The following is a 23,836-nucleotide window of genomic DNA, read 5'->3' on the forward strand; positions in this document are numbered from 1 at the left end:
GAAATATTACGTTGACCTTGAAAAACGCCGATGGAAAAAAAACATACACTTAGGTCATTTCTTAGATATGGAGTGGTATTCAATATAGATCTTACTTGAATCTAAGATTGATGTAGCGTATCGGATTGCGTGGTATTAAAAACAAACCAAAACAGTGAATGAAGTCAAGAAGATTGGCTTTAGTTATATATTGATTGTGACCCCTGCTTGGTAGTATTCAATATGCAACTTAAGTTATTCTTATGGTCGTACAACATTGCCTTCATTAACTCCGTTGGTCAAATAATGATAACAATCAATCCGATTAGCTACATCGTTCTTAGATCTAATTAAGACCAATATTAAATATCGGCTATGCCCCTCCCCCCCCCCCCAAGTTTTCGAAATATCTGAGGCTACACGGCTTAAGTGTAAAACTCTTAAGATGTAAATATTTCGCAAATTATTAAAAACACAATTATTGAGATTAGCGTTATCCTGTTATAAGGGACTTAAAAGGTTTCGAGAAATTGGGGCCATGTGAATTAGTATCCTCTTTGTGTTCCCGCTTAACAACTTGTTTTAAATTGAAAGCGTTCTGCACGTTTTTTTTAAACGCCTTGGGGCGGGCCCATTGAATCTTAACTGTGAAGCGACTGTTTTCAAAACACAATTTGATACACAACTGTTTTACATGCATGCCCGTTTTTCTGATAACAAACTGTTTTGATAGATTCCCATACTGTAGATGACTTCTGAATTGCGTTTCGAAATCCTCCCTCGGTGTGTGCAGTATTTCCTTGACATATCAAAGAATCTCTTGATATTGTTCCATTTACCTGCAATAAAAACGTATGCGAACGGATAAGAAAGTCGTTTTTTCTAGATACACCGTGGTTTGCTGACGCCAACCTACCAGTAGTTTGGCTGTTTACTGTTCCAATTCACAGGGCCCCAGTCACGATAACAAGATCGAAAACCAATCTACTTGGCACCGGTACCTCACGAATGTTCCTGGTAATGCGTGTCTGTTGGGTAGTTATTTTCAAAGTAAAATGCTTTTCCAGTCCAACTTTTTAATCATAAACGATAATGAATTGCTTTTTATTTATTACAATACTGACTTTTACGTTTCGACAGACCGGGCTATTTAGCAAAAACTTATTATATTGCGTTTCCAAATAAAAATAATAATATTTCATTTTACTTTCATATTATTAATAATAATAATAATAATAATAAATAATAATAATAATAATAATAATAATAATAATAATAATAATAATAATTACGATACTACTACTACTACTACTACTGCTACTGCTGCTGCTGCTGCTGCTGCTGCTGCTGCTGCTACTACTACTACTACTACTACTACTACTACTACTACTACTACTATTTCTATTACTACTACCACTACCACTACCACTACTACTACTATAATAATGATAATAATGATAATAATACTACTAATAATACTACTACTAATAAAATATTATTTTAAAACATATAATTATAGTAATGACAAATATAAAAGAAAAATCAAAACTTTATTGAACGAAGATAATATATTGATGTACATCAGTAATTTGCTTTCAATGGGGACTTCAACTATGACATTATATGAATATTATACAATGCACAAACATAGAAATAATTATGAAAAACAACCATCGACAATTCTCACTTTCGATATTGCAACACACGTAGGAATACAACCTACATTTACAGGGTTCTCAAAATGTTTCAGTTGAACAGGCCAAATTGAATTTGTAACAGGCTTTCTAGAGAGGTCCGGGGTCATGCCCCCCCCCCCTCCCCCCGGAGTTTTTTAAAATAAGAATGCAATTTCCTGCATTCTGAGCCATTTAGGAAACTGTTTTTCTAGGAGTGTTGAAGTGAACAACAATGCAAAATTTCGATAAAAATACTGTTTTGTACATAAGTTCACATACAATATACAGAAATGTCATACATAGCATAAATTCATAGAAAGACCTTGATAATTCACTGTCAGTGTCTGTATCATCACTGACTAAGCCGTTTTGGATTGAAAATAGAAAAAAGAACACATTTCAGACCGATTTTTAAACCATTTCCTTTTCCTGAAGTTTCCTGCAATCAAATCAAAATAAGAATTGATCTAATATATAAACTAAAAAGAGAAATATCACGCTAACTTATGCAACAGGTCTATAATAAATGGATGAATACTCAATGGTATTTAATTATTCATACTTAAGAGTGGCTGTTTGTGGCCGAAAAAAAATCATCTACCTTATTTCACCTTAGAGTTCGGACACCTTTAAATAAAAAAAAATCCTGTCAGAATTATAGAAAATTACCATTTTTACATTTTATCTACATGTATTTTAAACCTGCCTTCATGTTTGCATTTTACTACTTATTAATTTATCCGTAGTTATCAATGGTCATAAAATTATTTATTACGCCTATAAGTATAAATCCTTCATCAAATTAATTAAAACCTCATTTTATACTTGCATTGAATTGAATAAGCACATTCTATCAGCTTCAGATCAAACAGTCACATTGTGTGACGTCACATTACTCACAGTTATGCCCACGAGGATCTCGTGGAGAGCATGGACATTGCTTTGCAGGATTAATGTGTCTGAGTGGTGTTTTCGATTGCAACTTAAGTATTTCATTTCAAACTTTAATTAATCACATTAATTAGTAACCTATATCATTGAATGTGTTGACTTTTATTGATGTTTCAATAAGTATAACTGTACGATTATTATCTGTTACAGTCTATATTATAAAGTGTGGTACAAGTTTCAAAGTTTATTGAAAAAATGTCATGTCTTTGTTTTCCTAATCCCTTGATTGCCTTTCTTGTTTCTATAATCCTCCAATAAATATTTCACACTTCCTCTTTTTACAGGCAATAAATCATTTAGGATGGGTATTAACTGATAAAGATAAAAATCAATAATCTTCGTCTGTGAAACTTGGTAACTGTGAAAGTTATGATTGAAGTCCTTTTGGTGTCCAAAAATTAGGTACGCAAAATTAATTATTTTTGAAAATAATTACGGGTGTCCGAACTTTAAGGGGAATTACGGTATGATCCTTTTTTGGACATCGGCAATGTGTTCTTCTAACAGGAAAGCGTGCTTGCACATGCGCAAATTACGGAGAATTCTTACCAAAACGATTTCAAACCTGAAGACTCTTACAAACGCCGAAGTAAGAATAGATAATCAGTATTAAATATGTCAGAAAAGAATGTGACCTTATGGTTTCTAGAACAATTCTAACCGGCCGATTTCTGGTTTTAACCGGTCAAATAGGCCGGCGGCCGGTTCATTTTGAGAACCCTGCATTTACAGCCAATGGAATTGCAGAAAGGCACTAGGCTTTATCATTATGGAATTTTACTTTCGCGGATGTTTAAACATCCGCCTGTTGCCGCTCATTCGCGTCAGATTTTGCGTTACAAATGTGTCAGCCAACGAGGTTCTAAGACATTCAGATGACCCGGAGTAATATTTCAATTATTAAGAAGGGCCCGTTCGCTCAAATGTTACTTCATGTCATCATAGTTTTACTTCATGATAGAAATACGAGCAATTATCGTTCGAGAGAAAATACGGAATTAGTTCATGTACACCAATAGCTTATTACGTAATAGTAAGATGACATGAAGTAAATTCTTAATGATTCAGAATGGGCGGAGTGAGCGTAGCGTATATAAATATTACTTCAGGTTATCTAACTGACTTAGAATACAACCACATTGGCTGATACATTACAAAATCTGGCACAGGGAGTGTGCATTGGATGAGTGACGGTAGGCGGACCTTTAAACACGCACGTAAGTTGAAATCCTAAATGATCAAGTTTACCAACTTATTTTCAAGACATGTGCATATAATTAATTGAAAGAAAGAAGTCCAAATACGGTCAATGCCAAAACCAAGGTGAAAATGATATACACCCAGAAGCAGACGAAATCTAAAGCCGACACAAAATCAATCCAAACGTCTTCATCCTGAGCGTCAGGCGTCTCTTCTTCGACGTTCTCATCATCTGGAAACATTTTAGCGTAATTTGATTTAGTTTTGGGTCCACCGGCTTCAGCTGTCTGTTCTTCAATCTCCGGTTTGATACACAAAAGTCTGTTCTGAAGGCGAATGATAGATTTGGAAAATGTTTGCGTGCACCCTAAAACGCGCTTGTACCTGACGTCTAGCGACTCAAAACGAATTTCAAGGACAGAAATCATTACTGAAATGTGGCTTAGACCCGTGGCTCCCAGGACGTACATAGCGAATATGGAAAGATTTTCTGAATTTTCGGGCATCTTCTGAAACGTAACAATCACGTAAACAATTAACGACAAAAATACGGTAATGGCGTAGCCAGACTTTTCTCCTGAACAGACGGGCATAGAAAACGTAAAAGCACAAAGAAACGTCAACAGCACAACTGGAATCGCCATGTAGAACACGGTGAACGCCTGATTACGTTGTAGCGTTAACGTAAACACTACGGTAAACTGTCCGTTGAAAGTCTCGTTTCGTTGCGAGATTTTGAGCAGGCTCCATTCCGCGTTTTCCACAAACGACTCGTGTTTCTGCATGCCGTTCGCGCCGACTAAGGTTTCTATCTCGTTTGAGGACGAGGCCCAGGTACTGATCTAGAAAAGGGAGAAAGCAAACTTCTTTTTAAAAATATCTTCAGAATGACGAATCACGTGATTTAAAGGGGTTCTCACGAGTCTCCACGGGTCTCAACGATGTAAACAAACAAGTAAGTGACGTTAATATCTAAATAATCGTTTATACTTAAACGATATGAAAACAATTATTAGCCTATTAAAGACTATGCTATTTTCTGCTTCTCCACGTGTGAAATGTTAGATTTGCTTGTATTTTAATGATGCAATCCCTGGCAAAATTTTCAGGGTTGCATTGTTCTACAAATTCCGTCAATTTGAAATTTTGACAAATGATTACTTGTTTGTTAACATCGGTTGTGACCCATGTGAGAACCTCTTTAGGTCACGTGATACCTCGTCATTATCTTGTAACACGAAAAGCAACCAATTTTACAATAATAAACGTTGTCGATTAGCGCAGTTATTAGCGCACTCGTTACTCGCCTAGGCGACCCGAGTTCGTTTCCTGGCCTGGGCGCATTGAGTTTGGTTTGTGGTCACCAAGCCGGACAAATGGGTTTTCTCCGGGTACTCCGGTTTCCCCCACGACACAAGACTACACTCTCGCGTTATATCATGCGAACGAGAGTTATTAATGGAAATAAAAAATTATATTTCAACTCGTGAACCAAACATAAATAATCAATCTTGGCTTTACCACTGAAAGACATAAGTGACAGTCTATGTAGAATAAAGACACCAGTCAGCCTCCTTCGTCCACTCGGGACCATTTTCAATTGATATATGTATAGGCGAACCCCATTGGCTCGACAAGTGAAAATACCCCGTGCCTCGGAAAATTCGAGCCAAGCGGGATTGTTTTCATACAGTATAAAGTAATCGGTCATTTATATCTAGTTCGAGCCAACGAGGAATTCGTGCCAAGCGAGTTAGAGCCAACGGGGTTCGACTGTACATAAATATTTCCACTGCAAAATGAGTTCAAATAAAACGTGTAATTAACTTTGTTGACCACACAGAATGCATCATTTCCTGTTATCAAATGACAAGAATACTAGTACAAAGTATGACGCATGTTGTTTATTCTCGTGTTTTGTTGTCGAAATTATAGTAAAATGATTTATTTCTCTATGCATAACACGCTTTCAAAGGATACCAAATTATACCGGTAAAAAAGAACATAACAATTATTTTGCTATACATTTACCCACCATGATGTCGCACGACTGTGTGTCATACGGGAAGTACGTCATGTCGACCTTGCACGTGGAGTCGAGCATCTGGTACGGCCGCCACGTACAAGCACCCTCGTTCGTGACCACCACGAACATAAACGACGCCCCAAGCTGCTTGATCCGCGTGAAGCTGTTCATAAGTGCAACATCCGGTTTCCAGACATCGTCCTGTTAAACGTTCGAAAACACGCGGTTTACCAGAAATAGCTTAAGAGAGATTAAAGACACTTCACTTTGACTGGGTAGTAACTATATTAGTCAAATTTCGCTACACCTCATCTTTACTTAATTTGATGTAAAAATGTATCTATATTTTTAAAAAATAAATTGCTGTTTTGGCTATATTGAATGTATTAATATGTAGAATACATCAATTCATTTGACAAAAAGTAACAATCAAGGAATATGACACCAATTATTGACGCCTAAAGATAGATATCACTTTTTTTTCAACCGGAACCAATTCGGATCTGAGATTGCCGGAGATGGCCGAGAAGTTACGATTTGGCCAGCCGAGATTCGCATCTAACCACGTGATTGCGAACAGATCTACAGAGAGTGCTTGTTAGAGTCGTACCTGGGGTATGAGGAGTTGTGAGATCCCAGACTGCCTGCTGGTGGGCCAGCCGATGTTTGCGTCCGTCCACGTGATCGTAAACAGCACCGTCGTCGTCAGTTTCTGAGATACCTGTCAACAATGCAATTAATTAGAATTTGTATCATTAATTTTGTAAAAAACATATAATGCAAGACTTATGCACCAGTCAATTGTAACCACGCCCCACCCTACCCCCTCCCAGGACCGGGTAATAGCGGGGGGACTACTCTCGATCCAGCCAATCTCGGGTAAAATCCCCGCCAATTTCTCCAGAACCCCGGGGACATCCTAGGTAAGGCCCATTGCCCGCTATTTTCGTCTCGAATTCTCTCGGCACTGCGGGGTCACCCGGTAGGTAAAAACACGGCCCATTTCCCCGGCCTTCCCTGGTATACCCTCGGACCAGGGTGTGGGGTCGTGGTTACAATTGACTGGTGCATTACAACATATGTGTGGCATGTCTATTTATACACACAAATATTTGTACCACGTTTTCTAAACGTTTTGGTGCAAACTCATACATTTCAAAAATGAGCTTATTATTCATAGAATGAGTTCGTAGAAATTGTAGAAACAGATGACTATTAACGTTTATATTCAGAAAAAGTAAAAAAAAAAATATATTTTTTTATTACGCGTGTGAACATTTAGGGCAAAAATCGTGTACAAGGATGATTTTCCGGGATTCGTGTCCAAACATGTTCTATCTTTCTCTGAAAAGCTTCTACCAAATCTAGATCTATGCGTCATAGGTCTAAACAATAAAGGTAATGCAACAGCACCGCGGAGGAATAAAACACAACAAACATTAAAGACAGAGTTACGAGCTATAAATGTGCACATTGTATCTTGCAACGCGGTTCCAAGTTCCATTTACAAAGTAACATACTAGTAATATTATCTTCGGGTTATAGCCACATATTTCGCAAAAAGACGACGATGCCGATGCCGACACCGACGCCAAAATCAAGGCTATGACAATGCGTCGATTTGTTTTCATCGGAAAGATTTTGAGCTCATGAATGAGTATAAACTAATAATTTCATGACTTGTTTCGTTTACCTCGTCCAATCCGTTGACGCCGACCAACTCAAGGTCGACCTTGGTCTCTAAGGGTATGGTCAGGTCGCGGACTGGCAGGACGTCATTGCTGTAGTTGGTCAACAAGTCATTCATGAGAAAAATTTCCGCCGACACCGGGGGACCGGAAGTGGTCGTAGTCGTCGTTGGCTCAGCAGTGCCTGCTGTCCCTGCATATTTGAGGCGAGGAAACGGAAAATTAATAGCTATTTTTGTAGTAGTTGAAAACAAAAAATGAGCTACGCCAGGCATGTGATAACATTGTAGAAACTAAAAGGTAAAGGATTAGTAATTTTACTTAATGGCATTAAGGGGTCGGAGTTCAAGTGAGCTTTATTATTGGATAGTCATTAAAAATCAACAAGTGTCTGCTGTACCAAAATTCCCAAAACAATAGAAGTCAAAAGCACCCCCCCCCCCCCGCCCACCCCCGTTGCATTTATTAAATGTTCCCTTAGCATGGACCGGAAAAAAAGGAAGGGGAATCTGTATAATTCCTAAACTGAAATAATACAGTTCACTGCAAGCCACACACCGAGGAAATACTCCATGACAAAGCCGTCCTTCTCGATGACTGCGTCGGAGTGAAAGTGCACAAGGTACTCGGTTCCGGGCAGCTCCCAGCGCGCCAGCCGTGGTCCGCAGTGGGTCGCCAACACCGTGTTGCTCCGGCACGCTCCTATGAGAGAAAGTTTTCATTGTTGTGTATGAGGTAATTAATTTAAAAAAGGGGTTTCACTGTACTGAACACAATGAGGTGCGATTGCTTTCACAGACCCTTAAAAGACGTTATATTGAAGGAACGTCTTGACGTATGCAGTGAATAAAAATACTGCACGACATGTCGTCGGTTAACATCATCGAACGCGCTTGTTGGTGAAATGTACAAAAATGCGTCTTTCTATTTTTTGGCCCCCAAAACTAAATTAAGGTTTGCTTTAAATAGTATCAATTATGTATGTCCGGTCCTGAAAAAATCTGACCCTGGGCACGCGGCGAGCCTCGGTACCTGGCAACACAGGTACTGTCGGGGCGGATTTTTTTTTTCGATCCGGACCGGTAACACAGATTTTCTAACATGGTCAAATTTTTGGATCTACTTATCTGAGGTGGGAGAAAAGTAGATCCAAACTTTTGACCATGCTAGGAATTTTTATCTTGCCCACGGGCAAAGATAAAACAAGTACCCGTATGGACTCCTTTTTTAATGTCATCACACAATTACCTCCCTTGTTGAAGACAGTCGTCTGTATCGTCATCGAAACATTGTCTTGTGCCAATATTTAGAATCCTAATTACTTATTTCTCGCTTCAAATGACACCATATTTCCTTAAACGCTCGATTCAAGAACTAATGCTGCACTCTACTCAGAACTTTTTCAAGAACGATTTGACTTTGAACATAATCTGAATCACTACGCGCATATCCATGACAACCACGAATTATCACAAATATATTATATGCATTTATTTACTACGCACAAAAGAGTTCCAACGAAAAAAAACTTAATGTATTTTATTTTACTGAGGTTAACCTCGTTTCCGCAAAACACCTTACGCTCGGGTCGGGACGAACCTATCTTACACGAGCGGCCATGGAAGATACATATAATTATTCCTATAATACCAAAATTGAATGGAGCTTTCAGAGAACTCACTCATTTATGGGTCAGGGTGCCGATTCAAAAAAGGTCCCTATGCTTAATAAGAGCGTAATTTCTAGACGTAATACCGTTCCAATAAAAATATCGTAATGACATGTATCACATAGATTCTGTCCGTAACCTTACGTGTCAAAAGTAGTAAGTCTAAAGTTTTACGAGGAAGGCGTCTTATTGAATCTTAACAAACGTGAACGCGATAAAGAGTTGCAGACAAATGGGAGACAACTAGTTTAGCTCATTATGCAAAGAATCGCAAGTATTATGGTTAAAAAATAGTTAGTGTATTTAAGAGTACAGATAGAAATTTGTTGTAAAAATGAACAATATTGTTGGCTTTGGAATACAACAACGGCTAAACATTACAGCGAGATCTATACAAATACAGCTGTATCTATCATTATTATACCTCTCATCTTACGAACTTATAGAAGACAAAGCAATATTTTCGACTATCACCCTACTGCCTCGCTGTTAGTGTAATCCTCTGAAGAGATGAAACAGACAATTTTAGCTTTTGTTCGGTATAATTATCTTCGCCTCGGTCGATAGAATTTACCACAGGTTGACAATATGCACTGTCACCTTCAAGACAGTCAAATTTCATTTAATATACAGCTGTATCAATTCATATACAGCTTTACCAATAAATATTCAGCTGTATATACAAATATACAGCTTTAACAATAAATATACAGCTATATCTACACATATACAGCTACAGTCGAAACTCGTTGGCTCGAACTAGATTGAAAGGACCGATTTTTTTGGTCTATGTTCAAATAAAATTTGACCGGATGGCTCGATATCCTGAGGGTCGATAAAAAACAAATGGTTAAACAGTTTCAGCAAATATTCCATAACGCTAAGTTCTGTCTCGTATTGGTATCCATGTTTACATTTGTAATAAGGCGAAATACGACGTGTTTACGGTAATTATGTCCAATATATACAATAGATAGCGTAACAAATAACAATCGAGGTAAACAAGACTTTGTAATGCACCAGTCAATTTCAACCACGCCCCCCCCCCCCCCCCCAGGTCCGGGGGTATACCGGGGATAGCCGGGAAAATGGGCCGTGTTTTTACCTTTCAGGATTTTACCCGGGGTTGTCTGGACCGGAAGTCAAAGTCCCCGCTATTCCCCGGACCTGGGGGCCGTGGTTACAATTGACTGGTGCATAACGTATCAAATAAAACATCACCTTCTGTTGCACCTTCCGGTTGTTCGGTTAGCGCAGAGGTCAGCGCACTCGCTTCTCACCTTCGCTTCGATTCCCGGCTCGGGCGCATGTGAGTTTGGTTCGTGGTCACCAAGCCGGACAAGTGGGTTTTCTCCGGTTTCCCCCACAACACAAGACCACACTCTCGCGTAAAATCGGGCCAACGAGAGTGATTAATATAATGTTGTAATAACTTGTTCACAATAGTTGTAAAATAATTATGTTTAAACTAAACTATCACCTTCTGTATGGAATCCCGCTTGGCTCGATATTCTCGAGACTCGAAGTATTTTGGCCGGTCCCTAGAATATCGAGCCATCGAGTTTCGACTGTATAAGAATAAATAATTAAATATGCAGCTGTATCTACAATTATACAGCTGAAGTTAAGTTTAAAAGGGTCACTGTTGCCATACTTTATTGATAGAGGAAGGCAGATATAAATATATTGAAAGGGAAAATAGAATATGTACTAAATGAAAAATAAACTGTGTTGAAAATGAATACCACTTATTACTTAAATGTCCATTTTATCGTGATCTTAAAACATCGCACTAGCCTAAGTATTATACACGTTGGCCATGTTTGTCCAAATTTGTAACATTATTGTCAACAACAAATGTAAATATTATCAACAAAACAAAACTTATTTATATCAAGCTTTTAAACGGGGAGGTTAATATTTTTTCATGTTAATATTGATTTGCTTACTTATGAAGATGATCTTATCAACCAATATAGTTTGCATACTTTTCTTCATAATATTATACAAATATTATGCTGATTTATTGTAAATTTCGCCACCTTGCTTGTTTATTCAGTGTTATGGCAATGTAATTAATGTATTTGACAATAAAATATTGACTTGACTTGACTTGGTAAATTCTGAGCCGTAGTTACCGTCGTAAATGACAAGGCGGTCGTAGATACAGCCGTCAGAGTTCTCAATGCTGGATGACTGTAGGTTGAGAATGATATCGCCAGTACTTTTACCCCCTTTCACCACCAAAAAGTATTCATCGGTGTTGCTGAAACGATTGTATAAAACTGGTTAATTATTCTGTTTGGGTTAAGTTAGCCGAACTGTCATATTCATTGGTCAATATTTAACATATACGTACTATACACCAATCAAACCAATTTAATGTGCATATTAATCGAATAATGACATGTGGACACCATATCAAAGTTTTATTCAAATGGCTGATGCCATAACAAACTCCGCTATAAGAATTATTCCGAGCTTGCCGGAGATGCCAAGATGTTACGATAGGTGAAACATTGATAGAATCACTGAATAGGATCAGGATCGGCTATTGTTAGAAATGAAATTGAAAAACAAGAGCACAAGAATGTTGAAAAAACGCTCCTAAACCTATAATTCTATTGATTTTTGTCCTTTTTTTATTCGTCAAGTTCGCAAGGGGTGAAGTCCACCTAAATGGCCGTCAACGAGTCTGCCGACGATTTTTTTTTTATTATGGCAGACTTGTCCATCTAAAGGGCCGTCAACGAGCCTTTTGACGATTTTTTTTAATTAATATGGCAGACTCGTGACAGGGATACATAAGAAATGTCAAAATAGGAAAAAAGTATCCCTGATCGCTATTAATTGTAGCTAGCAATGGGTGGTGATACCTGGATATGTGGGTTTGGTATTCAATATGCAACTTGATAAGTCAATCTTATGGTCATACATCATTGAATTATTTCACTCTAAAGATCAGTTATTTATATCGAGTAGTCCGATTAGCTACATCGTTCGTAGATTCAGTAAAGACTAATATTGAATACCACCCCTGATCCCGAAATGTTAACTTGACAGTTTTGTAAACCAAGAAAGTACATGTGTAGTTGCATAATCCTTACATTATATATTTATAATATAAACTCGGCTGAAACAATATGTAAGTTACTATTTTTATTTGGGTACTTACAAATTAACATGTACATATTGAAGTTTAAGTGTTCAAAATATTTTACCTGGAGTAAGGTGTCTGTGAGTTTGAAAATGTCGGTGCCGGTCCAGTGCTTGCAGTAGCGGTTATTTCAGTGTATTCCGATTTACAATAGGGGTAGGCTGAAAAAGGGGAAATCTTTTTGAAAATAGTTCGTAATGTAAATTTCAGTTAAGAACACAACTGTTAAGTATAATTAAAACATGCTTAAAACGAATCTGTACTTCTTCTTAATATATTAAACAATAAAAATGTTAGTTGGCCTACTAGCTGTATACTTATTTTCTCCTCGAGTAGAAAATGAAAGAAATCAGGAAAACGATCGTAACTTTCCAGAAAAAGACGAACACCTTAAAGCTGCACTCTCACAGATTGAACGTTTTAATAACTTTTATAAATTTTGTCTTAGGACGAGCCAATTTTTGCGTAAATCCAAGGAAACCAGTCAAATAAGACTGCTGACAAAAATAAGATCGCGCGTATGTATATTTATGTTCAAAAATTGATGTTATATGCATTTTCCTTAAGCCCTTAGTAACGGTTTAAGCCATAAAACATTTATTTTCGAACGGAAATATAAAAATCTACGATGTGATTTTTTGTCAGCAATCTTATATCATTGGTTTGCAGATATTTACGCAAAAATTTGCTCATTCCTGGTGAAGCCAAAAAATATTTTTTTTGTAAAAACGGTAAATCTGTGAGCTTTAAACTAACACTATAATTATGTAAATTTTGATAAACAACGACTCAAAAGTTAACCCTTGATTGGATAAGAAACAGATGAGCAATTGACCATAACACATTTTGTACAAGCTATTAAAAGAACGACCTACAGGTATCTAAAGTCGCGTAAGAGATGATATATCCAGACGCCGTCACTGTCCAGTCTGATACCACGTGGATGTACATAACGTTCCCCGAGCTTTCCAGCGAAGCCGGGAAACTCGTGCCGCAGTATTGGCCCAGCAACGTGGCGCTCGATGAAGCCCCTGAAAACATTCTTTTATTAAGTGTGTGCATGTAATTGTTAATAAATATGAAAAAGAGCTTTCAAATTAATAAGGTCGGATCAACGCATGAAATTTATTAATTTTGTGCATGTTATTGTTAATAAATATGAATAAGAGCTTTAAAATTAATAAGGTCGGATCAACGCATGAAAATAAATCCTAAATTTCTTAGTGTTGAGCGCGAAATGCAGGAATTTGGCGTTTGTTTTCGTCGGAGGCTTACTCAATGATTCAATTTAAATCCTACCGGTGATCCAGTTAGCGGAGACATTACTATACAAATTCACATTTACGGACGTTACGGAAATGGCCGAGAAAACCGGTGATCCCGATGGCGGATGCATGAGCATACAAATTCACATTTACGGACGTTACGGAAATGGCCGAGAAAACCGGTGATCCCGATGGCGGATGCATGAGCTTACAAATTCACATTTACGGACGTTACGGAAATGGCCGAGAAGACCGTTGATCCCGGTGGCAGGTGCATGAGCATACCAATTCACATTTACGGACGTTACGGAAATGGCCGAGATGACCGTTGATCCCGATTGGCAGATGCATGAGCATACCAGTTCACATAAACGGACGTTACGGAAATGGCCGAGATGACCGTTGATCCCGATTGGCAGATGCATGAGCATACCAGTTCACATAAACGGACGTTACGGAAATGGACGAGAAGACCGGTGATCCCGATGGCGGAGGCAAGAGCATACCATTTCACATTTACGGAAATATGGCCGAAAAGCTGCCACTTTCTATGTTTGCACGTACCATCATAGACGGAGAATGAGTCGTACTGACAATATTTCTCATCCTCCATGTTGAACATTCCCGGGATCAGAACCACCGCAGTGTCCGTCGGAGAAGTGATCCAGATGTTGCAATCCATCGAGCTGAAGAAAATCAAAGCGCTTAAAGCGTTGAATGGCTTTCGGCCTGCAACGTTTTGTGAGTAAAGCCATGTAATTGTAAAACATAATTATAAAATTCAAAGATAGTCTATGCTCGCTCATAATTTCATTCGCGAACACCTTTAGAGTTTGAAGTTGATTCTCAATGAGATCATGCAATATAAGTCACTTGAAATGTGGATTACACCAAATAGTTACTTGTAAGGTATGGAATAATTCTCAATATCATATTAAACCCTTAATGAACAATGCACTGCCACGGATAAGGCATTAAGGAAATTTTAGTAGAATCTACTCTACACTTGAAACTTGGGCGTATTTATTTTTTTACCAGGGTATGCCAGCTAAACCAAATGCATCCAAACAAAATGCATTGGACATATTAATTAGTTTAGTGTTTAAGCCTTCTTTCTACAACGCCAAATACCTCTGACTCGAATCACCACATACTATTTATTTCCTGTATGTTTGATGTACATACATGTATCTTAATTATGCCATCAACGTATATCACCCGTGGACAAAATGAACAGATTTACATGAACAGATTATATCAGTTTTTAAAAATAAATAAATATGCATATGCATCATGCTACATGCTCAAAATATTGGACTGAAATTACTGAGACAAACTGAGAAATATTCACATACTTTTCGTTCGGCGAAGTATCTCTTTGTTTAAATATGACCCATGGTATCTTTGCACATAGTTTGTAGTGCTGTTGCTTTTTAAAATGAACGCTCATGATAACTAGATCAGTGCATTTTAATTGTAATATATCGTTGGCCACACTTCCAAAAGTTACAAAACCCCATGTTTTCAGTAGCAACGTTTTAAGTATTCAATCTTGGTAGTTTGATCACACATTTTTTTTTTTACAAAACGCCGAATTTCAAATTTTTGTTGTTACAATTTTTGAAGGTTCGGCATTCTTGCTTCCGTGCGAGATGTTCAATCATTGCCTGAAATTTTGATCACACATGATGCAACACCATTTTCTCATTGGACTGTATTTACTCGGCATTTTGTAGTTAGATGCGCTTGCTTTTTGTTTTTAAAATGAGAATGAAAAATCCCAAACAGAAAAAATGCAGCTTCGGCAATTGGAATGAGGCCATCGATATTACTGTTTATGAATGTTGTAAGTGCCCAAGGGGTTGACTCCGAACCCGTGGTCCCCATAAAGGGGCAAATAAAATGAGTCCTCAAAGCCTCAACAAAATAAATACTGTGTTCGAACATTCAGCTTCAAAATTCAAGAAAACGTTTATCAAACAGGACTACCATCTTCCTAATGAACGGTAAGTTGTTTATTTCAAAATATATCTTCTAAAACTTATGCAACTTCTTTTTTTCAAATTATTTTTGGCAACATTTTCTGGTTCAAATGTGACGTGTTTAGTTTTGCTAATCATTATCATTAAATCTTTTATCAGATCCAATTTCAACTACTGTCCTGTTGTTTGGCATTTTTGCAGCAAGACCAACACAGAAAAAAATGGAAAAGATTCAATACAGAGCTTTAAAAACTGTTTTTAAATGAGTACACATCAGCTTACGAAAATCTTCTTAATAGAGTTCAATTGCCAACATTACATTTGAGCAGGGTAAGATACATTGCTATTGAAACTTACAAATGTCTGTATGGTATCTCACCAGAATATGTTCAAAACCTTTTAACTTTTAAGACATGTAATTTTAATCTCAGATACGAAAACTGTGTAGATGTTCCATCAGTAAGAACAAATAAATACCAGTATGGGGAAAATCTTTCGGCTTTGAGGCCAGTTAGGTTTGGAACAGCCTCCCAAAGGAAATAAGGTGCTCTCGACCTACCATAATTTAGAAGGCTGACCCATCGATGTACAAAGCTGTTATTCCCTTGTATACTTTCAATGTATATGATTACCCATTAAGTTATACTTTTGAAAGAACTAATCATTTTACGGTGGTATGTCAACTAGTGTTGGAAATCGGACATACAAATTACCATCGATAATCGGTAATCGGTTTATGAAACCGATCAATGATCGATTATTAATCATTTTTTAATTACCTTTGGTCATCATATTTTGTACATGTACCAGTTTTAAGCACACCTGTTTCTTTACAATACTGTTAAACTTTGCAAATTTCTTTGTATAAATTACATTATTTATTCAGAACGCAACTAGCGTTTGTGTTTATAAGTTACTTTTACAGACCATCAGACCACAGGCTCTAATTTTTGTCTAACATTTAGTATTTTATACATGTGTAAAATACACAAAAAGAAAGATATCAAATGCTTTTCAATAATCAGTCAGTAACACGTACAACAAGCAGCTGAATACATTATTTTTTACAAGAACATTTTCTTTCCATCAACTGAGAAAAATAAATTCTTACATGGTAAAATGTAAACGGTAACATGTTTTAAAAATCACGTTGAAACCACAACCTTGAGAAGTTGAAAAGAAATCGTTTAGTAGTAAAATTACAAAGAAAATGTGTAATAAACATACTGACTTGTAAATATATGTCTACATAACTTAACATAGTAACACCGTTCAGCATTTACTAGCATAAACCAGAAAAAGAAAATTAGTCGGTAGCAGTTACGTCCCTTGTTTATATAAACGATTGTTCAAGTTCACTATCGATTGTCCCCGGCCTTTCCGATCAAATGTCGATAATAATCGATCATCAGCACAACTCTAATGTCAACGAGTGGAACCGTGCGCGGGTGGACTGGCCGTACAGCCGAGAAAACTTGTTGATGTTATCACTGATTTCGATGCTCTATTGTCCTCTAATCCAATTTTACTACTAAAGTATTTGGATTTGTATGCATGGATATGATAACAAACGGCTTTTGTAAATACATGCTCCAATATGTTTTCATTTTAACATATATACTTTTATTTCCAGGTCGCAAGCTCATTGTCATTTTTTTTTATATTTTATATGTCTGTTATTCATGTCGGAAAATAGCTCATTGAGCTAATGTTCCTTGTTTACACAAGTAAACACACTTGTTTCTAGTATCTTGTATCTTGAAAGTCAACTACAATGGATTTCAAAATTAATCATTAAAGTTGATATTTTCACTCTTTGGTTTGCAGTGAAAATGTGAAATTGATGTGTTCACTGTTGTTATTTCACTTAAAAATAGAGGATATTTGTTTATTTCAGTGTAAGATCGTATTTTATTTCACGAGTGTCATAGAAAAACACATTTTCATGAGTGGTGATCGAATACGAGCTTACACTGAAATAAACATTTTTTTTTCTGTTTCGTTTATGCTTTTTTCGGAGTTTTATTAGTTGTTTTAAATTTATTTCTTAAATACTCCCTTTTTTGCAAAGGGTGTTGTTTACGCCGCTACCCGTGGGCGCCCCTCACGCAAAATTATAGCTGTCATTTTTCTATTTCCGGCTAGAAAAAGTTCTCAGCTTTTCATTATTTTAGTTTATTATTTGCTCGTTTTTTAGTGCAAAGCTTTATGAGCAGTAATCAAAGAAGCTTTATAAGTGCACATATTTTCCAAAAAATAACGAAAACACTTTAATTTTAAGCGGGGCATGAATACATAACCAAATTACTACGCCGCGATTTAATGAATGAAAATTTGGAAGGTCAAATGTGTTAGCAAACAAATGCGGATAATCATTGGATTTTAAACACTTTTCTTAGTTTTAAAGTGTGTTTCATGATACATGGATATTCAGTCATCTTACTGTCAAAGACCAGTCTGTTTTTTTCTTGAAGACAGGTCGTTTTCAAGGTAATGATGAGGACCACGCTAGTTTGTTAACATATTTTGAGACGTTGGTGGGGTAAAAAATATCAGATTATCTGTAAATTGTTTTGTGAATTTTCCGGGAAGCTCGATTAACGTATTAAAATGACAAACAGTTTAAACTACATTTGAACTATTATATAACATTATTTTTATGTTCGAACAGTTGTTGTCATCTGTCATTTGTTTGGTATGAAAGCATATGTTCGAATATTCAGCTTCTAGATTAAGAAAACGTTTGAAACACGGGATAACCGGTAATAAACGGTAAGTTGTTAATTTCCAAATTTATTTATTTGCCAACATTTTCAGGTTCAAAGTGAAGTGTTCTGTTTTGATCATGGGGAAGTTACTACAAAGGATTTTAAAAGTAGTTCTGAAAAGTGATATTTTCATTCCTTATTTTGCAGTGAAATATCAAATTGATATTTTCATTGTTGTTATTTCACTGATTAAACCCCATATTTCATCGTGATTAAACCCCATATTTCATCGAAAAGCATGAAAGAAAACTCCATATTTCATCGAAAAGTATGTGAGAATAAAATTATACTTACTTGATGTAATCATAAGGGTAGTTAAGAGATGTGAAGGATCCTCCCTTCGCATCCGCTGTATAGTTTACATTACAGTTGGCCGTAGTTGATGTATAAGGCGACTCAGTTGAAGTGTTCGTTGTGATTGAATATGACATTGTAGATGCCGTCTGAGTAGTTGACGAATCAGTTGTAGCATTCGATGTGCTTGGATATGACATTGTAGATGCCGTCTGAGTAGTTGACGAAGCAGTTGTAGCATTCGATGTGCTTGAATATGACATTGTAGATGCCGTCTGAGTAGTTGACGAAGCAGTTGTAGCATTCGATGTGCTTGAATATGACGTTGAAGATGCCGTCTGAGTAGCTGACGAATCAGTTGCAGCATTCGATGTGCTTGAATATGACGTTGAAGATGCCGTCTGAGTAGCTGACGAATCAGTTGTAGCATTCGATGTGCTTGACGTTGTCGTTTCACTTGTTGCAGTATCTATACAATGAAAAGAAGATATACCCCTATTGCACACTTGCACCGTATTTTCATACTCATTTACCCAAAAAAATCCACAAAAAAACAATATTTATAAAAACAAACAACGTGGGAATATAAAGACAGAACAAAATGCATATTTATGGAGAAAAGTCAATATTATTTACACGTTTTTTGAATCGTAATTTTAGTTTGGAATTAAAAGATTAAAAAACAAAACAAAAACATAATTTTAGTTTGAAAATCCAATGACAGTGAAATCGGTGAGTTGGGGCGAAGTAAACTCGGAATGATTGAAGCATTAAATCTTATTTTAGTTTTTGGATTCTTTCAGCATTTAGCATTTTAACAATTTCTAGTCCGAAATGGTGCATATTGGCGTAAACATGGACGATTTTAGGGGCGGGGGTGGGGGCACAAAAATACGCACAACTTCACCTTTTGGGACTTAAAATTGTTAAAATTATCTTGTGGGGTTAGGGAGGGGGGCAGTAGCCTCCCGACCCGTCTTCTGCCAACACTGTTTACCAAACATTTTTCGGTTGGAAGGAGGGGCGCAAGTCAAAAGCTTACGCTCTTACGGTTACCTGTGACATAAAAAGCAATAGCAAAAAGGTTAGCCTTGCCGCTGTGAACCCGAAAGGATGGTGTTTAATTGAATTTTACATATATTTTTGACAAACTTTTGCAGTTTGTATGAATATGATATATAAATGAATACACGTATGGTGTGTACATAATCAAAGCAGTGCTTCATTTGAGCCCGCAGAACATGCAGAGGCGGTGGGCGAGGCAAGACATATCGATATTGTGTAGCTTATTGTGGAGTTGCAGTATTTGAAAAATGGGCACATTACAAAAAGAGACATAGCTATAACAGTTAAGTGTTTCGTGGTATACTTCTTTTGCATATGACATACCTCCTTTCACCATTAGAATAACATTAACTGGATTGTTGTCCATCGCAAATTTGTTTTCAGCAGAGAATGACCGGTGCATGTGCAAAAAGGGTACCGTTTCAGTAGATTTCGCAAAGAGGGTACCGATTTGGACACGCACCGTGTATATAGAGGATTATCCGTTGTTTCAGTGTTACATTGCAATATATTACACTGAATGAGCACCAAAAGCTATATTTCACAAGTGGTGTTCACGAGGTGAAATATATTACAATCTTACACTGAAAAAACAAAACAATCTGTCTTTTTATTACATGTCTAAAAGTGGTATAAAATGAAATTTAATTATAGTTTTTCAGAAAATAATATCAATGTGTATGCGAACATATAACGTCATTTAGAACTGACGTTGAAATTATGTCGCAGTCCTGTGCGCGCCGACCTTTGATTTGGAACTGAGAGCGGGCTAAAATGTATAATCAGTGAAAATAGCAGAGTGATATTCTCACTGTTTGAAACTATAAACCACCGTAAGCATTTAGTAAACATTTTTAGACCGAAAGGTGTGTATTATCTAGCTCGCAGGAATCCGAGCCAGATAAAAAACAAATTACCTAGTTCTCTGATAGCTCCCATAAGCGGATTGGGTGGGGGGGGGGGCGCACTCGGCACACGCCCCCTTAAATCGTCCAAGTTTACTTTTTATTTAATCATAGTAAAAAAAACAGTTATAAAGCACGCCAAATATATAAAGGGATCAGTATCCCCAAACACACTACCAAAACTTTAAAACAAATATACTGCGGCTCTGAGGGAGGAGCGCAAGTCAAAACGTTCCGCCTTATGTTACGCCCCCTCTAAATTCAAATCCTGGGTCCACCTCTGACTCCATTAACAATAATGTTAAATTTTGATTTCTGGTGACCGCGGATTTTGGTATCATTTGAAATGGTAATCGTACAGAACAGGACAGAACCGGCGTAAATACATCGTCTAAACACATGAACTTATAGTATATATGTCAAGTGTATGTATATGTACATATGCTAAGTGCTCTGATCGTAATTGACCTAAAACTGCATTTTGAATTAAAGCTGCATTCTCATAGATTGACCGTTTTGCCAACTTTTTTTATTTTATTTTTTTGTCTGATAATGGGCATTTATTTCGTGCACGTCTGGAAACCAGTGATATAAAACTACTTACTAAAAATCAGATCGCAGTGTTTCATATTTACGGTCAAAAATTAATGTTTCATTCTAGGACAAAAATAAAAAGGTGTCTTAACAGTTAATCTATGAGAGGCCAGCTTTATGTTATTGCAGTTTCTGTTTCTGCTCTTCTTTCAACTGAAAACCCATGTGAAATCACATATTTTGCATTTCTTAAAAGCCAAAGAAATATATTTTGTTATATAGTTTTGTTACTTTTTTAATTAATTTCTGGAAATAAACCCTTTTTAAATTACACGATGTAACCTGGCCCCAATAATTCAACATAATTTAAGCGTGACTCGCTGCAAAGTGGCTGCAATTACCAGTTAAAGATATCAGGAGACTTGAAGAAACATAGTGAGATACAGGAGATCCGTGTTCGAAACCCTAGCCCAGTACCACCATTTAAATGCCGGGAGCTAGGAAAAAATTCCATATATTGGCATATTTTAACGTTTTTGGGTTTAACACGAATCCCCGACCTGTTGCACCAGAAGCGAACGCTCTACCACTGAGCTATCGGGTAGGTTTGAATATCGAATAACTTAAAGGCCTATAAAGTAATACATACCTTAATTGAATATTGATGAATGAAAATGTTAATTGTGATTATCACCAAGATAATTCCTATCAAAAGTATAAAAAAAAAAACTTAAAGAAGTTATTATCATAAAATAATTGAATAACAAAAAAGTGAGCTTAGCTTAATCATGTAAAAAGGGACTTAAGAAGTTTCGAGAAATTGGGGCCAGCTGGGGATTAATAACCCAGAAAATTCTTAAACTAGGCCTTCAATTGGGCAATATATAGGCTACTATGGATAAACGTAAACTTTTTTTCAATTTCAATGCATTATAATGCTTCACTCATTTCACTTTAATAATCAAAACGAACAAAAAAAACAAACAAAAAAACACATGCTTTGTGTACATATAAAATATTTGCGAGAAAACTTATACGCGATATGTTGGCGCTTTTTACATGGGAATTTGTGGCCACGTAGCCATTAATCAAAACAAGGCTAATATTATTTGTACCCAAACCACATGTTTTCATTTGATCATTAAAGATAAACGAATCAAACATAATAATGCATTTAAAAGAATCGCATTATTTTTTTCGACATTCTTTTGTCAAAATTTAGCATAACCTATTTCGAATGGTGTATTATTTTAGAAAAAAACAACAACTTTTATAGTGTTAGGTATTAATGCCTTCTATAGCATGAATTGAAGGGCGATCTACTGTTCATAAAATTAACGATTTTCGACATTAAGCTGATGAGAATGTGAATCTTTACTTTGACAGATGTTCAGTGAAACATTTATGATTAACCAATGATGTTTCATATGAAAGTTTAACTTACTACAACAACAAACTACAACAACAACTCTCCAAGATAATTGTAAAAAACCTCCAAAAGTGTTCGGATTTGTGACCTTAGCCAGTACACTGTGCCCTATTCATTGCAACATTTGTTCAAGTAATATGTTCACGCTCCTGTAATTTAATTCTACTGTTGAATTCTGGCAAAGTGATTTTAAGGAAAATTAATCCATGTGATGGAAAATGATATCATGGGATTTTAAAATGTAAAATAACAAAAAATATACCTGCACACATGTAGACAATACCCACAAGTAAAAGGGCAAACCAGTTATCCATAATCTATAATTTTATAATTTAATTGACGCACGTTACACGCAAAGCATTTTATAATTTTAAAATATTTTTTCTAATGAAATGTGATCAAGTTTAGCATTGTCTTTGGGGTTGTTTTGGTGAAATGCAAACAAAAGTGACCTCATGTGCAGAAATAATTATTTCAAATTAATGCCAGATCCTTTGTTTAGGACACCTATTAGTGTTAAGAGAAGATTGACATTAAAACCTCACCTATTTACATAATTCTTCAGATCTGATCAAGCTTGAAAAACAATAATGTGTGCATTTTTATAAAAGTGATCTCTACCCAGCAGATTTATTACCAAAACAAGCCTCTTCAATAGTATCACCTTACATCATTTCTATTTAAGTCAAAAAATAAGACCTGCGTTCTGCAGGTCAGTGAGTTTGACTATAGAACATTGAAATATAGCTTTCCGGAGATATTGGTCTAGGGTGGTATTCAATATGCAACATAAGTTAATCTTATCGTCATACATCTTTGACGTCATTCACTTAACTTGTCAGTTATTAATAAAAAGAAATCCGATTAGCTATATCGTTCTTAGATCAAATTAAGGCTGATATTTAACACAAGCAAAGTAATATATCTTAGTCGTAAACTTTACGCTGACTTACAGTGCAGATACACCCGTAAAGTCACGAGCGCTAAATGTGCTTACGATATCTTTATTGAAACGCATTTACGCCAAAAAGAGTTTTCGCCTGGAAATTTACGATCTTAAGCCTATGATCCCTTAATGAAACGGGTGACATTGAAAATAAATCTTAAGTTTTATGGTCATACATCATTGAATATTTTCACTATATAGGTTCGTTATTTATTCGACTAATCCGATTAGCTACATCGTTCTTAGATTCAATTAAGACCGGTGTTCAATACAACCCCATGACCATGTTTCGGGTTAGATAC

The 23,836-nt window shown here is 36.4% G+C and overlaps 1 protein-coding gene across 1 annotated transcript; it reads right to left on the bottom strand.

The window, feature by feature from the left end:
- Nucleotides 1-1,515: 1,515 nt before the first annotated feature.
- LOC128226502 (neuronal acetylcholine receptor subunit alpha-5-like) lies at nt 1,516-22,997 on the bottom strand. Its single transcript, XM_052936405.1, has 11 exons — nt 22,851-22,997; nt 18,656-19,124; nt 14,176-14,297; nt 13,222-13,377; nt 12,411-12,507; nt 11,328-11,455; nt 8,079-8,222; nt 7,526-7,713; nt 6,443-6,553; nt 5,842-6,033; nt 1,516-4,648 (listed from the first exon to the last, which is right to left on the bottom strand). The coding sequence occupies exons 1-11, from the start codon at nt 22,900-22,902 to the stop codon at nt 3,884-3,886; spliced, it is 2,424 nt and encodes an 807-aa protein (XP_052792365.1). The 5' UTR covers nt 22,903-22,997; the 3' UTR covers nt 1,516-3,883.
- Between the last annotated feature and the right edge of the window lie 839 nt (nt 22,998-23,836).

The sequence above is a fragment of the Mya arenaria genome, chromosome 3, assembly GCF_026914265.1.
Source record: "Mya arenaria isolate MELC-2E11 chromosome 3, ASM2691426v1".
In the NCBI taxonomy this organism is placed as follows: Eukaryota; Metazoa; Mollusca; class Bivalvia; order Myida; family Myidae; genus Mya; species Mya arenaria.

What these genes read in the sequence shown, in the direction of transcription:
- LOC128226502 (XM_052936405.1), bottom strand. Translation starts at nt 22,902, where the DNA reads ATGGATAACTGGTTTGCCCTTTTACTTGTGGGTATTGTCTACATGTGT. An exon ending in CACAACTCCTCATACCCCAG is followed by an intron (nt 6,034 to 6,442) that starts GTACGACTCTAA and finishes AACGTTTAACAG; the next exon opens with GACGATGTCTGGAAACCGGA. An exon ending in CACAGTCGTGCGACATCATG is followed by an intron (nt 4,649 to 5,841) that starts GTGGGTAAATGT and finishes TCCCTTTTCTAG; the next exon opens with ATCAGTACCTGGGCCTCGTC.